General features: G+C 37.5%; 1 protein-coding gene across 7 annotated transcripts in view; it reads left to right on the forward strand.

The window, feature by feature from the left end:
* RIMKLB (ribosomal modification protein rimK like family member B) overlaps positions 1-26,566 on the forward strand; it is a 39,403-nt gene extending 12,837 nt beyond the window's left edge. For all 7 annotated transcript variants that reach the window (XM_043440362.1, XM_043440358.1, XM_043440363.1 and 4 more), the window contains 5 exons: positions 2,700-2,930; positions 15,290-15,520; positions 17,911-17,997; positions 19,028-19,231; positions 22,633-26,566. In XM_043440362.1, the coding sequence (XP_043296297.1) occupies positions 2,756-2,930; positions 15,290-15,520; positions 17,911-17,997; positions 19,028-19,231; positions 22,633-23,096 (1,161 nt within the window). In that variant the 5' untranslated portion in view covers positions 2,700-2,755 and the 3' untranslated portion in view covers positions 23,097-26,566. The remainder of the gene's footprint in view (positions 1-2,699; positions 2,931-15,289; positions 15,521-17,910; positions 17,998-19,027; positions 19,232-22,632) is intronic.
* Positions 26,567-26,831: the final 265 nt, after the last annotated feature.

Below are 26,831 nucleotides of genomic sequence, written 5' to 3' on the forward strand. Positions count from 1 at the left end.
TTTTAAAATAATAGGGGAGGAGACACCAATCTATTGGTCTGTGGCGCATAGGAGTGCATTGGTGGCCTCTCAGGCCAGGAGGGGCTATATGGATGGGGACAGTTGGGGACACAGAGCCTGTGCCTTTGTGGTTGGCGTCTTCACTTGCCTGTTTCCTGCGTTACATTGTCACATGGTTAGATGTGGATCCCAATGGAACAGCCTGAAAAAGACAAACAGCCACTGTAGCAGCATCCCTGAGCACCAAGCCACTTACCCTCCTATGAAAACTGGAGTGGACCATTGAGCAAAGAAGACGTTGTACCCTTTCAGTCTCTGGCAATAAGTGGTCTCTGGAGATGAGTAAGATTGTAGTAGATAAAAATCTAGACAGGTGTCATTTGAAGATACCAACACCAATGGAACAGTAAGGTGGATGGTTAAACACACTTTGCCTTTTATAACCTGGTGATGCCATTGACTTGGTGTACAGGAAGACTGAGTTGGAACACAGTGTTGCCACATACCTCTGCAAAACTACAAGAAAACCAGGGCATAACAATATTCTGAAGATTTTTAAGTGTTGTACATGAGGATATGTCAGTGCAGCACAGGGTGACAACCCCCATGTTGTCTGCCACTTAGGTGGGCTTTGAGGAACCATAGCCATTGACATCATCAACGTAGTCTCTACCTTCTTCTGCAGGGTAATAGCATTCTTCCAGTTCTGCATTAGGGGGTTCAGGCAACCCTCCTTGAAAAGCTGGGGTGCATTTGTGGCAATCTTTGCTTCACCTCACCCAGACAGAGAGGTAACATCGTTTTCTTTCTTAGAACCCTGGGTGCAAGAGGATTTAGAGCCTCTTCATTAAAAAGAAAATGAAAAGAGATAGGGAGCCTAATCTGAGCACGTAGTTGTTGGTCATGTACCAGCATAGAAACACCCAAACTTCACTACATGAGGCTATCAGAGCTATGGCCATGAGGCCAGACAAGATTGGTATCCTCACAAGCATCATCTCTTAGGAGTCTGCAAGACTATGCGAGACTGCAGTCTTGGGATGCCTTTTATTGTGTGATTATAGAATCATTGGAATCATCATGTGTATTACTGTTGTGGCCTCGGTATTTTCCTGAAAGCTGATTTACCGTAACTGCTTCCCACTTACCAGTGGCTACTATAGCCCCATCCTGATTTCTACTGGGGCCACAACTGAACTAGTAATGCAGGGCAGTTTCATGCAGTGAAATCAGTAATAAAACAGACAGTGGTCAAGACTTCAGCGTGAGTGGAGGCACAGAGGTATTGAGTATTGGAGGTCAGTGAGTGGGTGTTTCAAAAGCTACCCATTGTAAACACTTTGAGGGCATTTTTATATTAATAGTTTCTCTCTCAGTGGAAACTGGACATCTCTCTGGTGTGACTTGTGGAGCTTTTTCTTCTGAGTGAGACCTTTTCCACTGGTCTGGAAGGCCACATTCCATATTCCTGTTGTGTAAATTGAGCTCTAAACCCCTTTCTGTGCTTATTTCCTGGTATCCAGTGGCTGATGCCTTTGAGACGGTGGGTCCTGGGTCAGGTGGGTGAATGTGGTAGGCAGGACGGGTCAAGGTCTTGACAGAGTGGGTGGTGTGAGTGTTTTGTGTGTGTATGTGTGTGGTAGTGCCTCTGTCCCATGATATTCTGCTCTTACTGTGTGCATCTGTGGAGCAGGCCCTTCTGGTTTAGACTGTGCAAAAGCACACGAGTGGTGCACAGGAAACCAGTTCCAGCTGCTATAAAGCAGTCCATCTGTAGGGCCGTTGCTTCCCTTATTCTTTCCTTTTGCATTAGTTTTGCCGTGTCATATGGCGTAATACTAGAAATCTTTTATTTGTTAAAATCACCTATTAATGCTTGTTAGTAAAACTTGTAACTTTTTGCTACTTTTCATGAAAATGATTTACAGTTCTCTTACTCGTGATATAAACTCTTGAGAATTAGCACTGTCTTTTTTGGAGGTATTCTAGTAAACAAGCTATGCTTGTTTAATAAAAATTCTATTTAAAGGTAGAATAAAAACGTTGAGTAAAAGCATGCTGTCTCTTGACTGAAAAATAAATTTTACTGAAGAGCTTTGGCATTTATTTTGGTTATTTAAAAATTTTCCACCACATTTTCAAATTTTTATTTTGATTAAATGGTGATTGACATCAGTAGTGATGCTCATCTAGTTAATATAGGTACTACCTTCTCATTTTTAAACATACCTGTAAAGATGTTTATAATAAATTATACATGAGCTGTGTGTGCTTAGTTGTGTCCAGCTCTTTGTGACCCTGGGGACTGGAGCCCACCAAGATCCTCTGTCCATGGGATTCTCCAGGCAAGAATACTGGAGTGGGTTGCCATTTCCTCTTCTGAGGGACTATCCCAACCCAGGGATAGAATCCTAGTCTCTTAGGTCTCCTGCATTGGCAGCCGGGTTCTTTGCTACTGGCACTTACTGGGAAGCCTAGCAAATTATACATGTATGGAATAAGGAAAGCAGTTGAACAGTAATTGCACAAATGTACATTATTTGTTCCAGTTTGTAGTGATGGAAAAGATACAGGGATGTAGTTTTTCCTATTTTTTTTATGGTTAGTATATAATTGTAGTGTTTATTTGTGTGTGTGAAAGCAAAAACAAATAAGATTTCTTGATTTACTTTGTATGTGTATTTTTTTTTTCCATCTAGGAGGAGTCTATATTCAGGACGAAGTAATCCCAGGAAAGGAAGAACAGCAGATCAAGATGTGTAGTTCTGTGGCTGCCAAGTTGTGGTTCTTGACAGATCGTCGAATCAGGGAAGACTATCCCCAAAAAGAGATCTTACGAGCGTTAAAGGCCAAATGTTGTGAGGAGGAACTGGACTTTAGGGCTGTGGTGATGGATGAGTTGGTGCTAACAGTTGAACAAGGAAGCCTGGGTAAGTCTATAGTTAAGTAACAGTTTGGATTTTTACCTAGAATTTGGTGATTCTTTTTGTTTTAGGAATAATTAGGTCAAAGGATCTAGGTAATAGGCTTTGTCATTACTAAGTATCATATAGTCTAAAAATCTAGTATATCTTACAGAAGAAATGGAAAACACCAGTATTTATTAAACCCTTCACTGTATTATTTATTAAATAGTTGTGAGGGACGTTAAAGATAACCTACTACTTTTTTGCCATTATTATTGTCTTCTAGTTTTTAAAAAGCCTTGTTTTTAAGATGCCTCTAAAGGAATTTATACTCCAGTCAGGGGTCCTTCTAGTAAATTAATCAAAATTCATGTGTGATTCTTCTTTTTTCTTTAGCAAATACTTTATAGTGTAAAATATTAATAGTATTTTTAATGGATAAAAGTGTCTTAACTGATGAGTTTTTTAAAAATATTTCTAATAGTTCATATTGTTTTTGGATTACTAGGGGAAGATATTTTGGAAATGTGTTAGAAATTCTTTAGGACTGTCTTTCAGGAATCCTTCAGGACACCTTTCCTTTGGAAAAGTTAGGATTTGTTACAGCTAAATTGGTCACCTCTGTTAGGGAGAGGTAGTTATTGGTGGTGCTAGTGATAAAGAATCTACTTGTCAATCCAGGAGATGCAAGAGAAGTGGTTTCAATCCCTGGGTTGGGAAGATTCTCTAGAGAGGAAATGGCACCCAACTCCAGTATTCTTGCCTGGCGAGTTACAGTCCATAGGGCCACAAAGAGTCGGGCTTGATTTGAGCAACTGAGCTTGCACAATAGTAAGGCAAAGTACAGGTCTGCTATTGTAGGTTAACTTCGTTCATGAGCTAGTTAATAATAGATCCAGAATCTTGCCTGATTTATACCGTGATATCTTGGGTTTAAGTAAGTAGAATCTTGTAGCAAACAATCATTCTTTGTTTCAGTCCTCTCAACATTTTTTATTGCATTCTCATTACCTTTCAGCAGTTATTGTTTCTTTACCAATAACTGCATTAGAAATATTTCTAAATTACTTCACTTGAATTAATAAGTAGTTACTACCTTTATAAGAAAGATGCATACCATGTTGTTTTCAGTCCAGTTTTTTTTTTTTTTTTAAATACATGTCCCCAGTTCTAACACCTTACACGGATTCAGAAAAATCTGGGGTAGAGTGTGTGTCATTCTTTCATTAAAATTGAGTACCCACTTTTTGCTAGTTAATTGGTACGGTGTGTAAAATTAGACATTAACATTAATCAGTTGATCACACAAATAAATGTAAAATTATTATGAAAGGAATTGGATGTTACTGCACCCTCCTATACCTATAACAGATAAATTTCCCTTGAAATCTTTTATCTAGTACCTGTTCCATGCTTTTACAACTTTATAATTATAAGGTCCATACAACTGTTGTTGAAAATAAAAACTCTTTGTGTTAAAAGCATGTTCTTGAAGTCTGAATGAGAAGAGATCTCAAGGACAGTGTGGTATCTTAGCTCACTAAACACAACTTCCACAGGCTTCTGGTGTATGTTTCTGTGTTTTAAAGGTTGAAATACTAAAGGCTGCATTTCCAAGAGTCCCCTGTGTTGCTCATGTGACCTAGCTTCTGTCAAATAGGCACATTACAGAAAGATTTGGGAGGTAGAAAATCGCTATTTTTCAGAAGTTTCATAGGTTGAAAACCATTGTCTTTGATTTTTTCCTAGGTGCCTAATGGACATTTTTACTTTGTTCTCAACTGTTTCCATGTCAGTCTGTCAAAACTGAACCCATGTTTTCCCCCTAAAACAATCTTATTTCAGTTTTTCTGTCTCTGTAACATTGCCTTTTGGCCTTTTTATCCATTCTTAAGAGCCATTTATACCACACAATATTGTTGCTTTTTCCTTCCAAGCCACAGCTATTCTAACTTCTACTTCTCACTGTCCTGGATCAGGGTCTTAGGGCCCAACATTTTCATGACACAACAGCCCTGTATCTCTTTTTCACAGTCTTTCCTCTCCAGCCCTCTCTCATTCACAGATACTACCTTTATCATCTTAACATGATAAAACCTTGAGAAACTCTTGTTTCCCTGTACCATTGAATCTTATTTTATATTAAAGACTTTTCATTGATGTACATCTTATGAATCCAGGAATTCCTGGTTGGTTTTTTTTCACATTTTGTGTATTTTTTAATTATTTAAATCTCTTACCATCTTGTAAGAAGGTAATATCATTTTATAGATGAGGAAACAGATGAGGAATTAAGTGGAGAAATAATAATAAAATCCCTCTTCTAACTTTTTATATACCTTTATTGAGAGATTTATTTTTGCATACTACTTTGAGTTAACTGACAAATGTCCTGTCTTTTCACCTTGCAGCTCATAATCCCATTCATTATTTGCTTTTCTGTGAATGCCTCTTTTTTGAATTAGAGTTTTGCTGGATATAGGAGTCTTAGTTGGCAGTTTTTTCTTTTAGCAGTTTGAATATATTAACTTCTTATCTTCTGACCTCCAAAGTTTCTGATGAGAAATCTACCAGTGATTTTATTGAGGACCCATAGAATGTGGTGATTTGCTTCTCTCTTGCATTTAAAAATTCTCTCTTTGTCTTTTGAAAAATTGATTATAGTGTATCTCGCCATGTGTCTGTCAAAAGGTGGAGATTGTTGAGCTTCTTGAATGTTTATATTCACATCTCTCATCAAATTTGGGAAGTTTCAGCTGCTCCTTCTTCAAATATTATCCTCCCCCAAGTCTTCCTGGGACTCCAACAATACATAAGTTTACTGATTGTTCTGTCTGCTCAAATCCACTTTTAATTCCTTTACATGAATTTTCATTTCTATTATTGTTCTCTTCAGCTCCAGAATTATTTATTGGTTTCCTTTTATGTGTTCTGTCTGCTGAGATTAACATTTTGTTCACACATTGTTTCCTTGACTTTTTTCATTCTTTGAGTATCTTTAAGGTAGTTTTCCCCCTTTAAAAATTTTTTTTGTATTGAGGTATAGTTGATTTACAGTGTTGTGTTAGTTTCAGGTATCCAGCAAAGTGAGTCAGTTATTTTACATATAAGTCTATCTGCTCCCAATTTATCTCCGCACCCCCCATAGTTTCTTTTAATGTCATTGTCATGCTCAGTTACTCAGTCATGTCCGACTCTTTGTGACCCCATGGGCTGTAGCCCGCCTGGCTCCTCTGTCCATGGAATTCTCCAGGCAAGAATACTGGAGTGAGTTGCCATGCCCTCCTCTAGGGAATCTTTTAGACCCAGAGATCAAACCCAAGTCTTTTATGTCTCCTGCATTGACAGTTGAGTTCTTTACCACGGGCACTACCTGGGAAGCCCAGTGGAGGGAGTGGTACAACAAAAAGTACTATGGCCTCGTTGTCTGCACCTCTGTGATCAGAAGCTGCATCCAGCCATCACAGCAGAGATCCCAGGTATTTTGAGGGCAGGTCGTTACACCCACCCTGACTCCTGCAGGGTGTGTCAGCTGCTCCAGAACCAAGTGCACAGTATGGCTAGAGAGTGGGCGATGAGTAGTTGCTGCTGTTCTGAAATTGATCAAAATTAACTGCATTTATGATCCCAGTCTTTTTCTGAAAGTTGTGGTCCTTCAGCACATTGACCAGGGGGTGTCTAGATGGCGAGACAGAGTTCTGATGCTTCCTACTCCTTCATCTTCCCAGAATCCTCTCTATACTCATTTTTTATTGTGGTGTATCTTTTTGTTTTGTTGTTTTACATTTTGGGAACAAGTCTCTTATGGGATTATGTGTACCGTGATTATCTTTTATCTGTGGCTTGCCTTTTTCTCTCTGTTAATGACATCTTCTGGTTAGTAAGTGTTGAATTAAGCACAGTTTATATTTTTCCTTTTTTGATTAGTGCCTTTCGTGTTGCAGTTAAGAAAATTGTGTGTGCCCAAGAGTCTTTATTTTAAAATACATGCTGAAAATCTACTTGATGAAACACAGCATTATTAGGTGAAATTATTGTTAAGAAAAGGGCATTACAGTGTGGTACCACTGTCTAAGGATATGTGAGTGTTAACTTTTGCTGGTTTAAGAAATAATTAATAAAAGGATAAACGATAATTTTCTAAGTATGGGCTTCCCAGGTGGCTCAGTGGTAAAGAATTCGCCTGCCAGTGCAGGATATGTGAGTTTGATCCCTGGGTCGGGAAGACCCCCTGGAGAAGGAAATGGCAACCCACCCCAGTACTCTTGCCTGGAAAATCCTGTGGAGAGGGGAGTCTGGTGGGCTGTAGTTAATGGAATCACAAAGAGTTGTACGTGACTTAGAGATTAGACAACAAGAACAACGATGATTACCTTTAGGGAAAAGAAAAGGATTAAGAGGACAGGGATGAGCAAGACTACTCTGACAAGTTTGGGCATGTATTGATAATTTTTGAAAGCAGGTACTTTGGATTTATTATAATATTTTTATTTTCTATTTAGAATTTTCCTCAATAAAAAGTTGAAATGTTTGACCTGATGAAAGTTTGTTTGACTCAACGATAGACGAGAAATTTTGGAATTTAGTGATTTTTGGTATGGCACCTTGTTGAGTTTATAGGTTGTTTCTTGCTTCCTGGATTCCCAGAATTGCCCTGGTGTTTTTTTGACCCTGGTTTTTACAGCATTCTACATCCATTATTATTTTTCCTGCACAAGTTAACTAGAGATATTTTAATTGCTTACAAATAAAATAAGCTTCCCCAATACGAAAATTAATTCCAGAGAGCATGTTGCCAACAACAGACCTTTAGAGACTTGGTTACTTGGCATAGATAGGGCAGAAATCAATTAAGACTACCTTTCCAGAATGGGATTCTAATAATCCAAGGCACACAGTGGTGAAACTGGAGATTAAGTAATTACTTTTATTCACTTGGAACCATGCCTCTTGATGAAAGTGAAAGAGGAGAGTGAAAAAGTTGGCCGAAAATTCAACATTCAGAAAACTAAGATCATGGTATCTGGTCCCGTCACTTCATGGCAAATAGATGGGGAAACAATGGAATCAGTGATAGACTTTATCTTTTTGGGCTCCAAAATCACTGCAGGTGGTGACTGTAGCCATGAAATTAAAAGACGCTTGTTCCTTGGAAGAAAAGTTACAATCAACCTAGACAGCACATTAAAAAGCAGAGACATTACTTTGCAAGCAAAGGTCCATCTAGTTAAAGCTGTGGTTTTTCCAGTAGTCATGTATGGTTGTGAGAGTTGGACTATAAAGAAAGCTGAGCATTGAAGAATGGTGCCTTTGAACTGTGGTATTGGAGAAGACTCTTGAGAGTCCCTTGGACTGCAAGGAGAACAAACCAGTCAATCCTAAGGAAATCAGTCCTGAATATTCACTGGAAGGGCTGATGCGGAAGCTGAAACTCCAATACGTGATGGGAAGAACTGACTTATTTGAAAAGACCTGATGCTGGGAAAGATTGGAGGCGGGAGGAGAAGGGGCGACAGAGGATGAGATGGTTAGATGGCATCACCTACTTAATGGACAGGAGTTGGAGTAAACTCCAGGAGTTGATGATGGACAGGGAAGCCTGGTGTGCTGCAGGTCATGGGGTTGCAAAGAGTTGGACACAACTGAATGACTGAACGGAACTGATGTCTGTTGAAGATAAACCTTTGCAGTCTGTTAGATACTGCTGCAGAAAACTTTATTTCAGTTTAAAAATTATATTTCTTTTTACAAACACGTTGGTTTTCTGGGAACCAACTTTTATCTTGGCTGTTCTTTTCTTTAGATTTTTAGTTAGTGTTAGTTACTTAGTCGTGTCTGACTCTTTGTAACTGCATAAACTGTAGCCCACCAGTCTCCTCCGTCCCTTGAATTCTCCAGGCAGGAGTTGAAGTTGGTAGCCATTCCCTTTCTGGGATCTTCCCAACCCCAGGGATCAAACCCAGGACTCCTGCATTGCAGGCAGATTCTTTACTGTCTGAGCCACCAGGGAAGCCCCAAAAGAAGGCCTGTTTCTGCCTGGCTTCAAATTGAGGACGTTTCCAGTGTGAGGAGAATGTGATAACCACTGCATTATGGAAGCACAGTTACTTGGCTGAACATCACCACATGCGGGACCTTAGCTTCCCGACCAGGGAGTTTGCTTTTAGTTCATTAATTTCTGCTCTTCCTTTTTCTTAGGTGTTAATATGATTTGATTTACCTTTGGTGTTTGAGTTATTTACATCTTGTTTTAGGCGGTATGTCTTCAGACATTACGTAAAACACATGCTCTGTTTCTTAAAAAATGGTGAGAGGAAATTCCCTGGTGGTTCATTGGTTAAAACTCCAATGCATGGGGCAAAAGTTTGATCCCTGTTTGGAGAACTAAGATTCCACATGCCAAGTTGTGTGTCCCACTCCTGTGGTGAGACAAGTTCAAATTTCAATATAATAATAATTGAGTATCTACTATATTCCAGATAGTGCTGGGGATATAGCTTTGAACAAGGTAGTATTTCCTACTCTAATGGAAATTTCTGGTTATTCTGACTCTCAGTCTCCCTTGTGCAAAAGAGGAAGATGGATGGCAGAGGTGATTAAAAATTATTAAGTGCTTATTATATGCCAGGCACTTGCGAACTAATGTTAACAAAGTTAATTCTCATCACAACTTTATAAAGGAATTAGTTAACTATTCTTATTTTAAAGAACCTGCAACACAGAGAAGTTCAGTAACCAGCCTGGGGTTACACAGTGGAGAAACAGTAGAGCTTGGATTTGAATCAGATATGGGGTCGTTGTTGCAGTAGATCTGTTCACTTTCTGTGTTTGCCTTTGCTATCCTTTCATTATCTACCTTTGATAATGAGAGAAGAACCTTAATTTACTTCCCCTGTTGGTTTCTTCAGAGTTTTCTGTATTTGGTGAGTTTAATACTGTTTCCTTCTTTGTTATTTATTATTCTATAGTTTTAAATTTTATTTACAGTTATATAAATACATATTTATATTTTGAATTTTACATCAAAAAGTTCTAGATATAATGTAGTTATGTCACCTGCTCTACTTTGCCAAAGTACGTTGGAACAGACTTATGTATTTGTCTTTAACCTGGAGTTGTTAAAAAAGTTTACTGTTTTTCAAAGTGGAAAGTGAGACTTGACATTTAAAGGACACCACAAAGATACTTTGCTTCCCCTCTCCCCTTGTCTACACTAGTCTGTTGCTGGAAAACTGCAGTAAATTTTTGACTGGCTTCATTAATAGTGACTAAAATGATATACTTCCCCACTTTTCTTTTCTCTCTGTATATATTTTTAACTATTTCAGAATAGATTACTATCTTATGGGGGAAGAAAATGTATAATTAGATTAGAGATAGTATTTCATACTTGGATAACAGTAAGGGAAAAAACTTCATAAAACTTTTCATGCTAAATGAGAAAAATATATCTTTTTGCTTCTAATACTGAGACCTTATGCATCAAGTATTAAGTAAACCATGTTTGCCTGGGAGCTGAATACAAAAGGGGATAAAAAATCAAGTTCCTAAGATATATTACTAATAACAGTTAACACATGTGCTATCAGCCTACCTCATTCTACCAGTGTAAGCTATAGAAAAGGTAAAGAGAATGTACTGTAACATGCTGAGCTCAAATACCAGCATTTATAAAATTTAAGGAGTTTAATTAGAATTATTTAGCAGCATTACATTTTTCTATATTTGTTACATCTTACCTCCTTTTGGGGATAGAGTTGGTTATTTTCACTCCAGATTCTATAGTTTTTAAAGGCACTTCGAGCAGAAACTAGCCAGTCACTACCTTCAATAAAAGATGTCTTTAAAATAGACAGTCATAATCTGAATGCTTGTTTGTTTGCTTTCTACTTTCCTCATCTCTTTCTCCTTTTCTCTCTCTCCCTCTCCCTTGTTTTCAGACACATGACTGTCAGCTGCTGCACAGCAGTGCTCAGTGATAATGTGGCACAGTGTTAAAGTAGTTTCTTTCTGGACCACTGATGAGGGACCTGGGAAAGAAGTGTTATTGATTCCTAGTCATTCCCCAAAGAGGACATCTTTGAAGAACATTTGTTTTTGCTATCTGGGATTAATAGTGAGATAAGTCTTAGAAACAAATTTGAGGGGGAAAAGGATTGCTGAGGATATCAAAGAGGGGTGGCTTGATAGGAAACATAAAATTTATTTTGATGGGAAGCAGGTGAGCAGATAGGAAAGGCAATATATATATTCTCAAAAGAATGGATTCTTACATTATGCCTGGTTTTTTGATACTTGATACTTTCTAGATGTGTGAGTTCTAACCCAGCCTTAATAAAGACTTTAAAGTATTTTGTTTAACTCTTGAGAATTGTTTGACTCTTGGCACTACAAATTTCCATTACTAATTGCCCTATTCTCCTCAAAATTTGGGCAGTTACTTTCCTCCTACATTTTTGGGACCTGTGGGGCAAATAAGCCAGTGATTTTTTTTTTTTTTTCCCTTAAGTTTAAGGAGACCTTTCTGATGTGAAGACAGACCTGCATTTATGGTGGGCAGCAGTCCAATGTGACCAAAGCCCTCTTGCTGCAGTCTTTTTTTTTAATGTCTTATTTAAAATATTGAAAAGTAGATTTACAATGAGTTGAGTATTTTAAAGTGTTCAGAATTATGTGGTCTTTTTTTTTTTTTTTTAAAGATTTTACATGTGGTGAATTTAATAGCTTTGTCAGTTAAGTAATGGATTAATATTCTGGGTTACTGACCTAAACAACTGAATGTGAATTTAGCAGGGTGTAGGGAATGCTCAAGGAGAAGGCAATGGCACCCCACTCCAGTACTCTTGCCTGGAAAATCCCATGGATGAAGGAGCCTGGTAGGCTGCAGTCCATGGGGTCGCTAAGAGTCGGACACAACTGAGCAACTTCACTTTCACTTTTCACTTTCATGCATTGGAGAAAGGAAATGGCACCCCACTCCAGTACTCTTGCCTGGAGAATCCCAGAGACGGGGGAGCCTAGTGGGCTGCTGTCTATGGGGTTACACAGAGTTGGACACGACTGAAGCGACTTAGCAGCAGCAGCAGCGGCAGGGAGTGCTCAGAAGTTATGACTCTGTTATCCTGCCTACTTGCTTTTTCCAGGTAGAGCTCACAGCCTGAGAAAGGATATGTTAAATTTCTGGTCCAAAATTTGTTTTCGAGTACCCCTTCCATTCATGGAAGCCCTTTCAGTCTGTCTAGTATCGTCATAATTCATCTGTCTTTGAGTGCTTCCTTGATTTTTGGCATAGAGATTATGTGACTTTTAAATCATGTACAAATAGTACCTTTATTTCCAGTTAAAATACTTAAAGTTATGTCAGCTTTAAAAGATTCCTGAAATCCTGATGAATGCTCTTGAACTCTAAAGGATGGATGGAAGGAAAAGAAATGCCAGTCAGCAGGGAGCCTATCAGTTGTCTGTTTCTTATTCCCTGAGGATAAAAACACCTAGTACTTAATCATGTAGCCAAACTAGACTCAAAAAGCAGGGGTATAGTGAGATTTCCCACTTAATTACTGGCAAGGAGATTATTAATATCCCAAAGGAATCTTTCCACTAGGAGAATAGTCAGCCCTTAGCACCTTCTCACTTTGCCTTGACAAAACAGCAGCCTTTTAACACATAGTACACTTTATACAAAAAAATACAGGAACACAAATTTTTCCTAGCCCCAATGCTATTCTAAGGTCAACTCCTTACTGACTTTTGATGTTTAATCATACACTTAATTCAAAACTTACATCTAAAATATTTATATTGAAATCTCTATTCCAGTACAAAGCAAAGTTAGATGAATAGCTTCGTAAGTTACCATTTAAAATGATAAGCAGAAAAGAAGCGGAATTGAAAGCAGAACTGACTAGTGGAACATTCATTTGGAATGAATAGCTGTGGCCACAATAAGTAGAGTGCAATTGTGCCTGTGTATCATAAATAACAGATCTAAGGAAAAGAGTCATTTGCCCCGTATTTCAGTTTCGTAAGCTCTACATCAAAGATAAGTTGTATTTACTAAAAGTACCCAAGAGATCAGTAGTACTTTGCCTTTTTGGGGGGTTCACATTCATCTGTACCTGCCTCTGTTTTTCTGGGTAGCCTCAGATCACCTTCTGCTTGCCTGGAGTAATAAAGTGTCTGTTTTTGTCACAGGAGGCATTGAATTTCTTTTCATCCTCAGTAATACCCATCATAGTGTACTATGCATATCTGACTGTGCTTTGGGTAAAGTACTCCCGTATTCCCAGTTTCTTTTTGGCAGGAGACTTAGAGTGAAATACTTCCATTACCTTCTTTAATCCCCTTTCTTTAAAGTAGCAAAAACTACAGTTTAGGGAAATGAGAAGATTATGTCATAACAGATGAATTTTCTCTTGACAATTAAAGTATCTTTTTTTTCTGCTCACTCTTCTTTTTACCTTTCATGTAACAAATTTGATTATTTTCTTCTGGTAGCACCGACTTTTCTTATTTTTCATAATAATACTTAAAACTAGATTTTCTGAGTTTTTTGACTGATTTTTCTTCAAGTTTTTGCTTCCTTCTTGTGACCCTTATCTGAGATTCATCAGGTCTTGGTCCGAGGAATTTCCATTTTTTCTTTTTCGTTTTTCAGCCTATATGTCCCCATTTCTGAAGTATTAAGATTCCTATACGTGCACACTCACACCCCACACTACCAGAAATGAATTCTGTATACATATGTGTGTAATTCCTATCCATACTTCGACTATTACAGAATAGTTCTACTTTGATGTCCTTATGTTATCACCAAGATCATCTATGATCCAGAGTCAGCATCTTCTGCCCTAAACCGAATTCCCTTTTCACCTTTTTTCCATTCATTTGGTCACTAGGCTTTTCTCTGATTTCAAGGAAAATGCTGTTTAGATCTTGCCTGTTGAAGCAAGTCAGCACAAAAGCCAAAGAAATGAGAAAATGCAGGATTGCAGAAATCTGTTGCTACTGATCTCTGAGCATGATTGTGAGGAGAACGCCTGGAGCCATTGGCCAAAAACCTCACATCTGCTGATGACCACAGCGCTACCCATAGCTGCCCCCAGAGAATAATGACTTCTACTTTGACATTTTTTTTTTTACTTTGACCTCTAAAATTGTGTGTAATTATCTTTCACTGGTGAATTCTCCAAATTGGAATCCTGCTGATAAGGTGGTCTGGGAAGTGCGTCTAGCCCTTGCCATACAGGAAAGGATTAAAAGATAGGGATGTATCAACAGGCAATATCAAGCTCAGTTCCCTTAATCAGAACACTTATAGTCTCTTTGACTCAGAATTGTGGATCCAACAGTTTCACTTCTGAATATTACTTAAACAAAATCACTATCTTGAAGATTTGTATGTTACCCCCATGCTCATAGCATCATTATTTGTAATAGTTAGACACGGAAACAAACTTAATGTCCATTGACAAATCAGATGAGTGTATAAAGAAAATATGGTGTACACACACACACGCTCTCTATAAAAGTCTTGGGTATGTAATGTGTAGCATGGTGATTAGACAGGAAGCTTATATACCTTATTTACCAATCTTCCCAACTTTTAGAAAAGAACCTGACACATAGTAATTAATATTTATTGAATGGATATCCATGAATAAGGGGTTGATCATATGGTGTCTCCTCAAGTATAATTCCATTGAGCCCAGTAAAGCTATGCTTACATTGGCTTAGATGTCTGTTATAATTTTACATGATGAAAGAAAGTGCCACAAAACGATCCAAACAAAATTACCTACATATTTTTCTTTACTTAGTTAACATTAGGGGAAATACTAATAATAACCTGGGATTTTGGATGGGATAAATGTGTTATATTTTTATATTTGAATGTTTTAATAAGTATATATATTTTAATGGATATACGTTTTAAGAAGCAACTCGAGTACCTTGTTCCTTTATTTGGGACCTTTTTAAAAACAGAATGGTATTGGATAAAACTGAAGAAACCGCTCTTTTAAAAATTCTTTTTTTGTACTAAAAGCATATGTAAACACAAAGTTATTTGCTTTTTGAAAGCAAATCTAGACATGTTTCTGTCTTCAAACATAGAGATTTATGACAGTCTTTTTAATGAATACATAATATTTCATTGTATTGGCATGTACCAGAATTTATTTACCCAGTACATAAATTCTTCTCGTTAAATTTTTTTTCTTACAAAAGAAAATCATTGAGGGAGGAATGTGGCTCTGTCTCAGTAAAAATGTTAGCAGAATAGTACATTTCATTTTGAGACCTGAGCTTTGGTATGTATCTATTTCTCTGTTTCATTGTATGTTCTCCTTTGATGGTTTTGGTTTCATTCCTGTGTATTTCAGGTCTGCGTATCAATGGAGAACTAATCACTGCCTACCCGCAGGTGGTGGTAGTGAGAGTACCAACCCCTTGGGTGCAGAGTGACAGTGACATCACTGTTCTGCGCCACCTGGAGAAGATGGGATGCAGGCTGATGAACCGACCTCAAGCCATCCTGAACTGTGTTAATAAGTTCTGGACGTTTCAAGAGTTGGCAGGTCATGGTGTTCCTCTGCCAGATACTTTTTCTTATGGTGAGTTTACTCATAAGACTTTATAGCCTCAGTTTTAGAGCACTGATAGTATCGAAAGCCCTGCTAAACTGATAGGGTTATGTGATACAAGGAAATTTGTGAATGTGAAAGAACTACTTATAGAAGTGACTTTAAGTTTTAACAAACTAGGCAGGAGAATTATGAGACTTATCTTTGGTATGGAGAAGGAAATGGCAACCCACTCCAGTACTCTTGCCTGGAAAATTCCGTGAATGGAGAGGCCCGGTAGGCTACAGTCTGTGGGGTCGCAAAGTCGGACATGACTGAGTGAGTGACTTCACTTCACTTCACTTCTTTGGTATAGATAGAATGGACTTATCAAACTCTTTCTGTAAAGGGTCAAATACTAAATATTTTTGGCTTTCCAGGCCATATGTTCTCTTTTGTGACCCTCAGTAAAGCTATTGTATTGTGAAAGCTGCTGCTGCTGTTTTATGTTCGGTTGCTAAGTCGTGTCTGACTTTTTTGTGACCCCCATGGACTGTAGCCTGCTAGGCCCCTCCTGTCCATGGGATTTCCCAGGCAAGAATACTGGAGTGGGTTGCCATTTCCTTCTCCAGGGGATCTTTTGACCCAGGGATCGAACCCGTATCTCTTACATTGGCAGGCGGGTTCTTTTATGACTGAGCCATCAGGGAAGCCTGAAAGCTGCAGTAGACGAAGCTTAAATAGTAAATGTGGCTGTTTTGTAGTAAAACTTTATTACAAAAAGGCTATGAGCCAAATCTGTGTTTAATTTGACAACCCCTGAGGTAAAAGAATCTGATAATCACTATAGTTTCTGATTCTCTTCATTACCATTTTCATGTTAATGCTTCATAAATATTTTCATATTTTTTAAAGAAAATGACACTAGATATGCTTTAAACCATTGCTTCTGAAGTCATCTGTGGGAGAGGACCGTTTTTTTATTTTTTACAAAAAGAATTTACTGTGGCTTTCAATACTATAGTGCTCTAAGCCAATTTACAGTATGCATAAAGTACAGTAAAAATATCAGAACAATGCCAAATTATTTTCTTGTGTTTACTCATATTTTTCTGAACACATATCAATAGCAAAGAAGTCACAGAGGCAGGGGTTCTGGACCACACTTGAAGTAGCACTGTTAAAACATTGTTGTGTTAATATATTCCTGACTTTCTAGTTCTTCTAGCTTTAAAGAATCAGGCTTACTATAAATCACTGTAGTTTTTCATTAAAATGTCCAGCCGAATGCTTGGAAAGTTGGAGAGGCTTTAAAAAGAAATTACTGTCCTCTTGTTATTTTAATATTTTAAAGAAGGGAATTCCGCCAGTTTGTATGGCAAATGTGGATACCATTGCTCTTTTTAGCAATTGCACAAGAAAAGACAATATGAATAGTTCTTTCTTCCTAACGGTTTTGAAATGTTATGGCTTACCTCATCAGTCTACCATACTGATTTTAAGAGAATGGAAAGGAGCAAAGTATATTAACCAAATCCAGCTTAAAATGTGGAGAGTGGCTAATCATAATTTCTCTTAAGCTACAAATTTATGATATTGCAGTTGTTTAATGAACTTTTTCCTAGTCTGATTATTCTGTCATCCATGCTGATTTTTTGCAACTACAATCCATTTTTGCTCTTCATCATTTATTTCTAGGCAGTATAAATAGAAAGAACAAGACATAACCTGTGGGTACTGAATAGCTCATGATACAGTGAACTCTGCTTTATTATAGAGAAAAGAAAAATTAATTTGTGTATTTGATAAGAGCGAGAGCACACACACGCATGCGTGTTAGCATTTTTTCAAGTTGATCTTAGGGCTTCTATTACTTGTGTGGTGGAAGAATAAAGGATGAAGATATGAAAAATAGAACTTCCCTGGTGATACAGTGGATGAGAATCTGCCTGCCAGTGCAGGGGACAGGTTCAGCTCTTGGTCTGGGAAGATTCCACATGCTGCAGAGTAACTAAGCCTGTGTGACAGCTGCTGAAGCCTATGTGCCTAGAGCCTGTGCTCTGCAACAAGAGAACCTACAACAATGAGAAGTCCTACAATGAAGAGTGCCCCCTCGTTTGCTACAACTAGAGAAAGCCCACACACAGCAATGAAAATGGAGTGCAACTAAAAATAAATAAATAAATTATAAAAAATGAAAAATGTTAATGGAACTAGGAAACTTTGTTTTAAGTTCTTTGATTTGGATATTAGAATATTTATAGTTCAATAGTTTTTATCCATTTAAAAAGGAGTAGTTGTTTTAAACTGATAGTTAACTGAAGACAAAATTGAGCCATAAGTTCTTACCTTCTACCTTCCTTGTCTTGCTGACTTTAGATAAAATTTATCATAAAACACCTCTGCTGCTATTCTTAAATTTTATTTTTTGCTCAAACCAGGTGGTCATGAAAATTTTGCTAAAATGATTGATGAAGCAGAAGTACTGGAGTTCCCAATGGTAGTGAAGAATACACGGGGTCATAGAGGTGTGTATGAGTTGTTCGTATTATACATAATATTGAAACTATTCTTCAGAACTTCTAAAGAATTGTAGGGAAATTGCTAGGTGCATGGTACCTCAGACTTGTGGAAGGCTTTTGTGAGTTATTGAGTTCTGCTGGAAGCTATTTCTGTTCATTAAGTGGTTATCTTGGACATTTTAAGATGCATACTTAATTTAGACTGAGTCTCAAATTAATGATCTATCTTCCTTTTAGTTCAAGGATTCTAGATCACTAACACCATCATCCCCATCCCAATTTATGTTGTTTGAAAACAGTATATAAAATATCTTAACTCTGGATTAAGTAATGATTTTTTTAAGGCGTAAAATGATTCATAAATCCAAGTACTTACTTCCAAGCTATAGTGCCTTGACAGATAACTGGATGAGGGTTCAGCTGGGGCTTCAATGCACTATTTCTACCTGATTTCTCCAGTCAGCTAAGAAGTCTCGGGGCTCCTACAGTGACTGCTCCAGTGAACAAAGAATCTGTGTGACCTTTTACAACCTAGCCTCAGAAGTCAGATAGAACTCCTTATTCTGTATTCTGTTGGTTGAAGCAGTTACATCCCCTCCTAGATTCAAGCAATGGGACATAGATTCCCCTTCCTCTTAATGAGAAGACTGTCAGAGTATTTATAACTGTATTTTAAAAACAGACACTTCTATTGGCACAAAAGTAATTACTGCTATCTTACTAAATGCAAATATAGTATCTTAATATTGCATAATATATAAAACATGTTTTAAAAAAATATGTTTTAACTCAGAAAAATGTTTTACTGATAAGTGAGGCTAGTATTATTGGCTAACCTGAAGGAATACAATTCATAAGAACCCAGCCTCACCATATATACCAGAATAAATTCTGTTAAGAGATTGGGGAATGAGAGAGTGACCATAGGCAACTGATTCTGAGAAAGTAGATTGGGACACAAGAAGGTATAGGTAGCAGATATCAACTGCTCATAGTCTGATGACATACTCATTTCTTACTCTTTTTTTGGTCACAGGCAAAGCGGTTTTCTTGGCTCGAGATAAGCACCATTTGGCTGATCTAAGTCATCTTATTCGCCATGAAGCTCCATACCTGTTCCAGAAGTATGTTAAAGAGTCTCACGGAAGGGATGTACGTGTCATTGTTGTGGGAGGCCGTGTGGTTGGCACCATGTTACGCTGTTCTACAGATGGGAGGATGCAGAGCAACTGCTCACTAGGTAAAAGCAATGCAGGAGGTTTTCTAGGATATAAAGGAGTGTTATGTAAGCTTATTCAAAGAGTATTTGTATATAACTCAGATCTTTTTACTTAATAAGTTGAAAAATGTATCTTTCACATGTAAATATGATTTATAGACTTACCACAAACATAATTTATGTATGTATAAATTTGCTTTCACCCAGGCTCAATTTGTAACCCAATTCACGAATGTATGAAAAGTCTACCAGATTTCCTCTTTGGTTTTATATTGAATTGGCCAAAAAGTTCATTTGGGTTGGTCTTACAGAAAAACCCAAACGAACTTTTTAGCCAGCCCAGTATTATTTTCTGTATAATTGAGGTTCATTTAAGCTGTGACCTAACCTATTTAACTTGTTGGTCCAGATAATATTGCTGATTTTCATTTGTTTAAATGTATATTTTCTGAGATCTTTTATGTTGAAGTGCCTCAGTGCATAGTCTGGGTGTTTTCCTCTTCTCTGTTTATTTTACTTTCTTACCTAGTAATCTTACCTAGCTTGTGGCTTTAAATGCCATTTATATGTTACTGTTTTCAATTTTTTTTCAAATTGCTCTCTCCAGTTTAGGCATTCTTCTTGAACTTGGGCACACATATGTCACTGCTTGTCAATAGCACCATACAGATAACTGTTAAGATTTTAGTCTCAACCTGTCCAAAACTGAACTCCCTATCTAACTACTTCCAGTATGTCCCACACACTGTTTTCTCCTTATTGTTTATTGGCAGCTGTATCTTTCTAGTTTAGACTAAATCCTTGGAGTCGTCCTTGATCCCTTCACTAGTGTAAGACTTCATATCCAGACTCCTTAAAATCTCTACTCTGAAAGTGGCACCACCTCTTATTCCCTCTGTCCCCCAGTGAGAGGATTAGAACAGTCTTACTTTCCTTCCTGCTCCCCTCCTCTTGATTCATTTATTCACTGAACAAATATTTTTGAGCATCAAGTACTGTTTTAACAGTATTTTGTATATAACATTGTACAAAACAGACAAAAATTTCTGCTTTCCTGGGCTTAATATTTCATTGTTCTGGTGAAACCATTAAATAGTTTTAGTTCAGGTATGAATTAGAATTTCTTTTAGAGTATCTCTTCTGTTTCAAGAATCTTTATATAGTGCTTACTTTATCCATTCCCAGGCTGTCTTTATCTATTTACAGTTAATTATACCCATATTGGGGCTTCCCCAGTGGCTCTGTAATAAAGAATCCACTTGCACTGCAGGAGATGTAGAAGACACAGGTTCGATCCCTGGGTCGGGAAGATCACCTGGCAGAGGGCATGGCAACCTACTCCAGTGTTTCTTGCCTGGAGAATCCCGTGAATGGAGGAGCCTGGTGGGCTACAGTCCATGGGGTCCCAAAGAGTTGGACATGACTGAAGCAACTGGGCACGCACACACACATCCCCGTGTTGCAAGAATTGTCACTCGTCACTGTTTATTCCCCAGCTGCTCCTTCCCATATCTTGAGTTTTCTAGTCTTAGTCATCTGCTGTTAATATCTTTTCTAGATTATTTTCCCTGGATGATGTATGTGAGTGATAGATACCTCAGAGCCTGCTTTTTTTTTTAAAGAGAGAATGATATATGATATATAATGATATATAGGATTCTGAAATTGCAAAAATCTTGCTTCAGTTCTACTGGTTTGTAGTTTGTGTGTGCATACTCAATCATGTCCGACTGTTCATGGACCCATGGACTGTAGCTTGCCAGACTTCTCTGTTCATGGAATTTTCCAGAGAATACTGGAGTAGGGTACCATTTCCTACTGTGGGTGATCTTCCCGACCAAGGGATCAAACCTGAGTCTCTCGTGTCTCCTGCATTAGCAGGTGGATTCTTTACCACTAGCGCCACTTGGGAAAGCCCACTTTATAGTTTACACTTTTGCAATTGAATGTCCAAATCTACTCTGATTGGGCAGCGGGGGTGAAGTGGGGGGTAGGTAATATATATAAGTTTGTTTATTTTGTTTTGTTCTCTTATTTTTGGTGGTTTTACTTGAAAAGCTCAATAATTTTGTCAGGATATTTTTAGATGTGTGTGTCTTCTCAGTCCGTCCAACCTGGATTTTAGTAAGCTGTTTTTATCAGACCTACTTTTTTTTAAGCCTCAGGAAAAGTCTTCTTTCCTTCTTGTGGAGGAGTTTTTCTAATTCAGTTACCAAATTTTTTATGTTTGTGGCTTCACCTCAGTGTTTTTGTATGTGCTTCAAAATATTTCTTAAGCTAGATTTTCCAAGTTATAAGTTATACTCACAAAAGCAACTCTCCTTCATTTCTGCTACGGAAGTTTTTAAGTTGGGTAGTCATTTTTGTTTTAGTTCAGAGAGTTTTTTTGTGCTAAACTTGAACTTAATGCTTTTCTTTCTTTCATCCAGTTGTAGATGGCTTGTTTTTGTTCTTGTTACTATCCCGTCACATCAGAGCTCTGCTCTGGTTATTTGGAGCATTGCAAATGGTTTCAGAGCATTAAAGATCCATCAGTACTGTGGATGCCGAGAAGCAGTCTTTAATTCGTTGGCTAGTGTGTCATTCCCTTACTGAGTTACACGAAGCCCTCCTATTTCCTGGGCTTCTCTCCCTTACTCTTCCAGCCTCGCTGGTGGTAGTGGTGGTGGTGGTAGTTGTGGGCAGGTGGGGAGGGGTACCTGAATCCTACTCATGTGTACATTTACCTTTTGGTCTTTTCGGGGTTAGGCAATACTCACAAAGTCGTTAGGTCAACTTTCCTTCTGTTGAGCTCTTAAAGCCAAAGTTTTGTCAGAGTTCTTTTGCTTTCTGGTCCTTATCTAAAGCTTCCTGAAGCTGGTCACCACATTAGAAAATCTAGTTCTAATTCTTTTTTCTCAGGTACCAGCAAAGACTTCCCCTACACTCAGCCAACTGCCTTAAGCCCCAGGATCCTTTCAGCTTAGGGATGACACATAGGATAGGGGCTGTCGAGCAAGAGAACCATGTTTCTAGATTCTATTCTCTGTCTCTGTTACACATCTCTATTATTTTTACAAATCAAAATTTGGAACTGATAGAAACCGGCAACAATATTAAATAGTTTAACTGTATTTTTGCAAAAGTTCCATGTTATTGCAAGTAAGATAGGCTTTAGTCAAAGTTCATTGTCTTCAGAAAACATAACATATTGAAAAAGTACTCAGTCATCAATTTGTTGAGACTGGCTTGGAAGGGGATTCCCTAATGAAGGAGTCTTAGACTTCAGAGTCCCAATTTTACATTAGCATAGCACTTATGTTTTTGCTATTGATTTAGAAGATTTTGAAGAGATGGTTAACCTTAGTGGGCTTACTTTTAAGGTCTGCTTTAGTTTTACTACAAAAATTTATCATTTGGTAACTTTTTTTCTCTTTTGCCAGGTGGTGTTGGAATGATGTGCTCATTGAGTGAACAAGGGAAGCAGCTAGCTATCCAGGTGTCTAATATCCTAGGAATGGATGTGTGCGGCATTGACCTGTTGATGAAAGATGACGGCTCCTTCTGTGTCTGCGAGGCCAATGCAAATGTAGGTTTCATCGCCTTTGATAAGGCTTGTAATCTAGATGTAGCTGGTATCATTGCGGACTATGCCGCCTCCCTTCTGCCCTCTGGCCGGCTCACCCGGCGTATGTCCCTGCTCTCCGTGGTGTCCACGGCCAGTGAGACTAGTGAGCCGGAGCTGGGTCCCCCAGCCAACACTGCTGTCGACAACATGAGCGCAAGTTCCAGCTCTGTTGACAGCGACCCTGAAACCACCGAGCGAGAGCTGCTCACCAAGCTCCCAGGGGGCCTATTCAACATGAACCAACTGCTAGCCAATGAAATCAAACTCCTGGTGGAGTGATTCCACCGGTAAATAATTAACCAACAAAACCCTTGTAAAACTTTCTTTTTCTTCTTTCCTTTTTTTCTTTCTTTTTTCTTTCTTTTTTAAACCAACTTGCAATGCTGTTCATGAAAAATGCTCAGGAAGATGAGAAAATTGAGTAGGAGTAGTTAGGAGGGAAGAAATGGGAGATAGACATGATCTCTGCTATTAAGATGTTACTTTTATTTACAAATGCTACAGATAGAGAGGCAGAAGAGGTGAGAGAGAAAAATGTCAGACTCTTTTAAGTTACTCAGCAATGTTTAGGCTCTCAGGCCATGAAGATCATAATTTTTCTCATGGTCCCTTTTGTTTTTGTACAGTTGGTACAAATTTCACAGGAGTGTAATTTCATATTGTGTTTTAATGGATGAGGTAAACATTCACCTAAATTATAATTTTTCATTTTTTAAAAATCTGAAAATTCAGCCTATACACTATTAACTAGTAGCTTTATCTTCATATTTACGAAATCCTAAGGGACTCTCTTAGCGACTTTTTTCAACCCTGAAATGGGTGGGAGGGCAACGTGAGTGTGACCCAATAAAAATTTCCTTTAATGACAAAATTGGCATGTTTGCATGATAAAAGGGAAATGAACAGTATTGCAATGTCTGGCACACAAAATAACATTTACTCCATTGTAGATAAAATTGCACTAGTTAAAAATATGTGCATTGACTTGTATTTGTTAGTGTTTTAGCCTTTTTTGAAAGACATATGCTCTGTTAATGTTGCATTTTTTTTTAATACATGCTAGTCTTAACATTCCCTGATCTATGCCTGCATCTTTAACAATGGCCAAAGTGAAGAAAATGCTACCTTTTTTGTTAACAAGACACTGACTTGAAACATGTGCATTTAAGCCTTTTATTTTTTCCTTTTTTCTTTTGGTGGTTGGGCATTTAAAGAATAAGGACAAGGAAAAATATTTTGGGGGGCAAATCAAGGGCCTATAAGTTCCTGAGTATAAAATGGAAGTGATTCCATCATTATTTATTTGCATTTTTCACATTTTAAGAGGGAGTTGTGTGTATGTGTGTGTGTGTGTGTGCATGTGCTTACACACGCATGCATGTTTATGTGTTTGCTTTTTGTTTACACCAACCAATCAAAAAGGATAGATACTAGAAAATGGAGCATGATAGGAAACACAGTTCTTTACTTTAAAAAAAAAAACAGTCGAGTTGTTTTCATAACTGTACTCTGCTGGGTAGAGGTACTCACCTGAAGATATGAGGAGAATAGATGCTTTTTAGGCTTTTGTGTATATGTGTGTTTGCTTTTTTTCTTTGATTCTAGACTGTCCAGTGTATGATTTATTCAAGGCTACATGCTTTCCCTCTGCTTCTTGCTGTGCATTTTTTCCTATTACACATAGATTTTGGGGTGGGGTAGACTGAACATTTTTTGTTTGGGGACTTAGAAGTCTCTTATAGCCCTACTCTGAAGCCTTCAATATTCTCTTTATATTTCTTTATTTCTGAATTCATAAAAGCCCCCAAACTGCATATAATATGAGCCTTTAAACATGGGAAACTATTCCAACGAATGGTTTGGAAGGTGTGTTAAGAAGTAGAGATGCTCCAGAGCTCAACGTAATTTTTTTAAGCAGCAAGTTCCATCTCCCTACAATCCTCTGAAGCTTTTTACCCAAGTCCTTTCTTGCCTCTCCAGTGCTTTTTTTCCTTCAGATGGACCTTAAACATAATTTCTTGGACACTTACTAGAGAGACTTCAAGGCAATAAGATCAGTATTAACCAGCTCTAATGGAGGTTTGATCATGCTTACTTGTACAGTTTTTCCCCCATTTTAAAAAAAAAGGAATGTAATAAAATTTGTTTTCTTTTCCATAGAATTAAATAATATTAAAATGGAGTGAAAGGTTGATTGTTGACAAATAGAATAGTACCTCTAATCTGTGCAGTGTCTCATTTCACCTTAGAAAAAGATGTATAAAGAGGAGTTTCTGGTTTACTTGAGGATATCCTAATCTCATCTAAAAGAATTTGACTTGTACAAGGTTATCATGGGACATATTGTGGCATATATAAGTACCGCTGGCTCACTTGGTACTTCTGTTACTGAATGACCGTACTTTGGAAGATGCACACTGTTTGGGATAGAGAACTGAAAAGGGAGAACATTTAATTAAATCATCATTCATATGTGTATAGAGACCATCTGGTTGCCACATAGATTATGACACATACATACACTTTGAATAGTTATGTATCACATGTATATAGGTCAGTGAATTTTAAAACACAGATAGAACACCCTCTCTATTTGATGAAAAACTCAAGGTTTCTGTTGGATGGCATAAGGCACCAGGAAAGATGTAGGTGTAGCCTTGTAAAAAATTACAAATTGACCAAATACATTAGAAAAAATACCTGAGATTATTTCACTGTTACTTTTGCTCACTATCTATCTTTTGTGCATTCACACTCTATTAAGACATAGCCTTACCAACCTACTTCTGGATCATACGCTCATATGTTAGAATGAGAAGGGCAAGGATGGTCATCTTAGAGTTAAAGAACACAAATGTCCTCTTGAATTCTCTCAAAAAAGTAAAGACTATGAACAAACCATACTGGAAGAACCCAAATAAACCAGCCCAGATATTTAAGTGAAAGTTAAATATATTTTCATATGGTTTAGTAAATTTCTTAAAATCTTTATTGCTATTATGAAAGTTAAAAATGTGTATTAACCAAATATGTATAGTTGTTATCATGCGCAAATCTGAATTATTGTAAAACTATTATATATTGTTAAAATTGTAATTCTGAATTGTATTTAAACATAATTCTTTCTGATATTGCTTTTATGTCACCCATGATGAAAAGCGGACTATATATATATACACAAACATACAGATTTGAACTATTCCATTTAAAAGTTTTAATAGTTATTTTCTTTTGATTGGTCATTTCTGCTGGCTTTAACTCCACTGAACTTTGAAATATTTCTGTATATGCTATCAAATAAGGAAACATCCTGGAATATTTAGGAAAAAAATCCGTTGAGAGACTTGTTTTCATCGAGCACTTTATCAGACTTTTGAGAAGGTATTGAAGACATTGAAAGAAGTCATTGACTTTCATGATCATCTCTTCTTTTTCACGAGAAGAAAACAAGGAAAAAGAATTCTCCTCCTTCAAATGAATCCCCAGTTTGGGGTCTGGGGCGCTTAGAGACGTTGTGAAATCCAATCTTGTGTTACATTTTTCTCCTGGCTCACTCACTCTTTTTGAGAAGGTTTATGGGCTATATGGCTGGTGAGACACGATCCCCTCCTAAGAAAATGTAGGTGCTCAGACAGGTAACCTCTGCTGCTACTGTTTTTATTTGTTTGTTTGTTTGTTTAATTTCTTTTAAAGTTTGTTTTTGTTGTACTAGGATATTTTTTAATGTAATATATTGCAGGATTTATAACCAGGTACTGCTTTCTTTCTTTCTTTCTTTTTTTTTTTCCTTAAAAAACAAAACAAAACAAAATTTCATTTAAGATACATTTAGGCGCCTTTGAAGCTTGGATTTTGGACTGTTTCAGTAGTGGACAGAAATCTGCTGTTGGAATCTCCTAGTCTTCCAGGTTTAATTTGAAATGTTTTTAGTTTTGTTTTGGATTTTTGTGTGGTATTTTATTTCTTTTATACCAGTTGCCCTTTTGCCATGCTGTTTTGGGGTGGCTGCCTAAC

Source organism: Cervus canadensis, chromosome 21 (genome assembly GCF_019320065.1).
Source record: "Cervus canadensis isolate Bull #8, Minnesota chromosome 21, ASM1932006v1, whole genome shotgun sequence".
Classification (NCBI taxonomy): domain Eukaryota; kingdom Metazoa; phylum Chordata; class Mammalia; order Artiodactyla; family Cervidae; genus Cervus; species Cervus canadensis.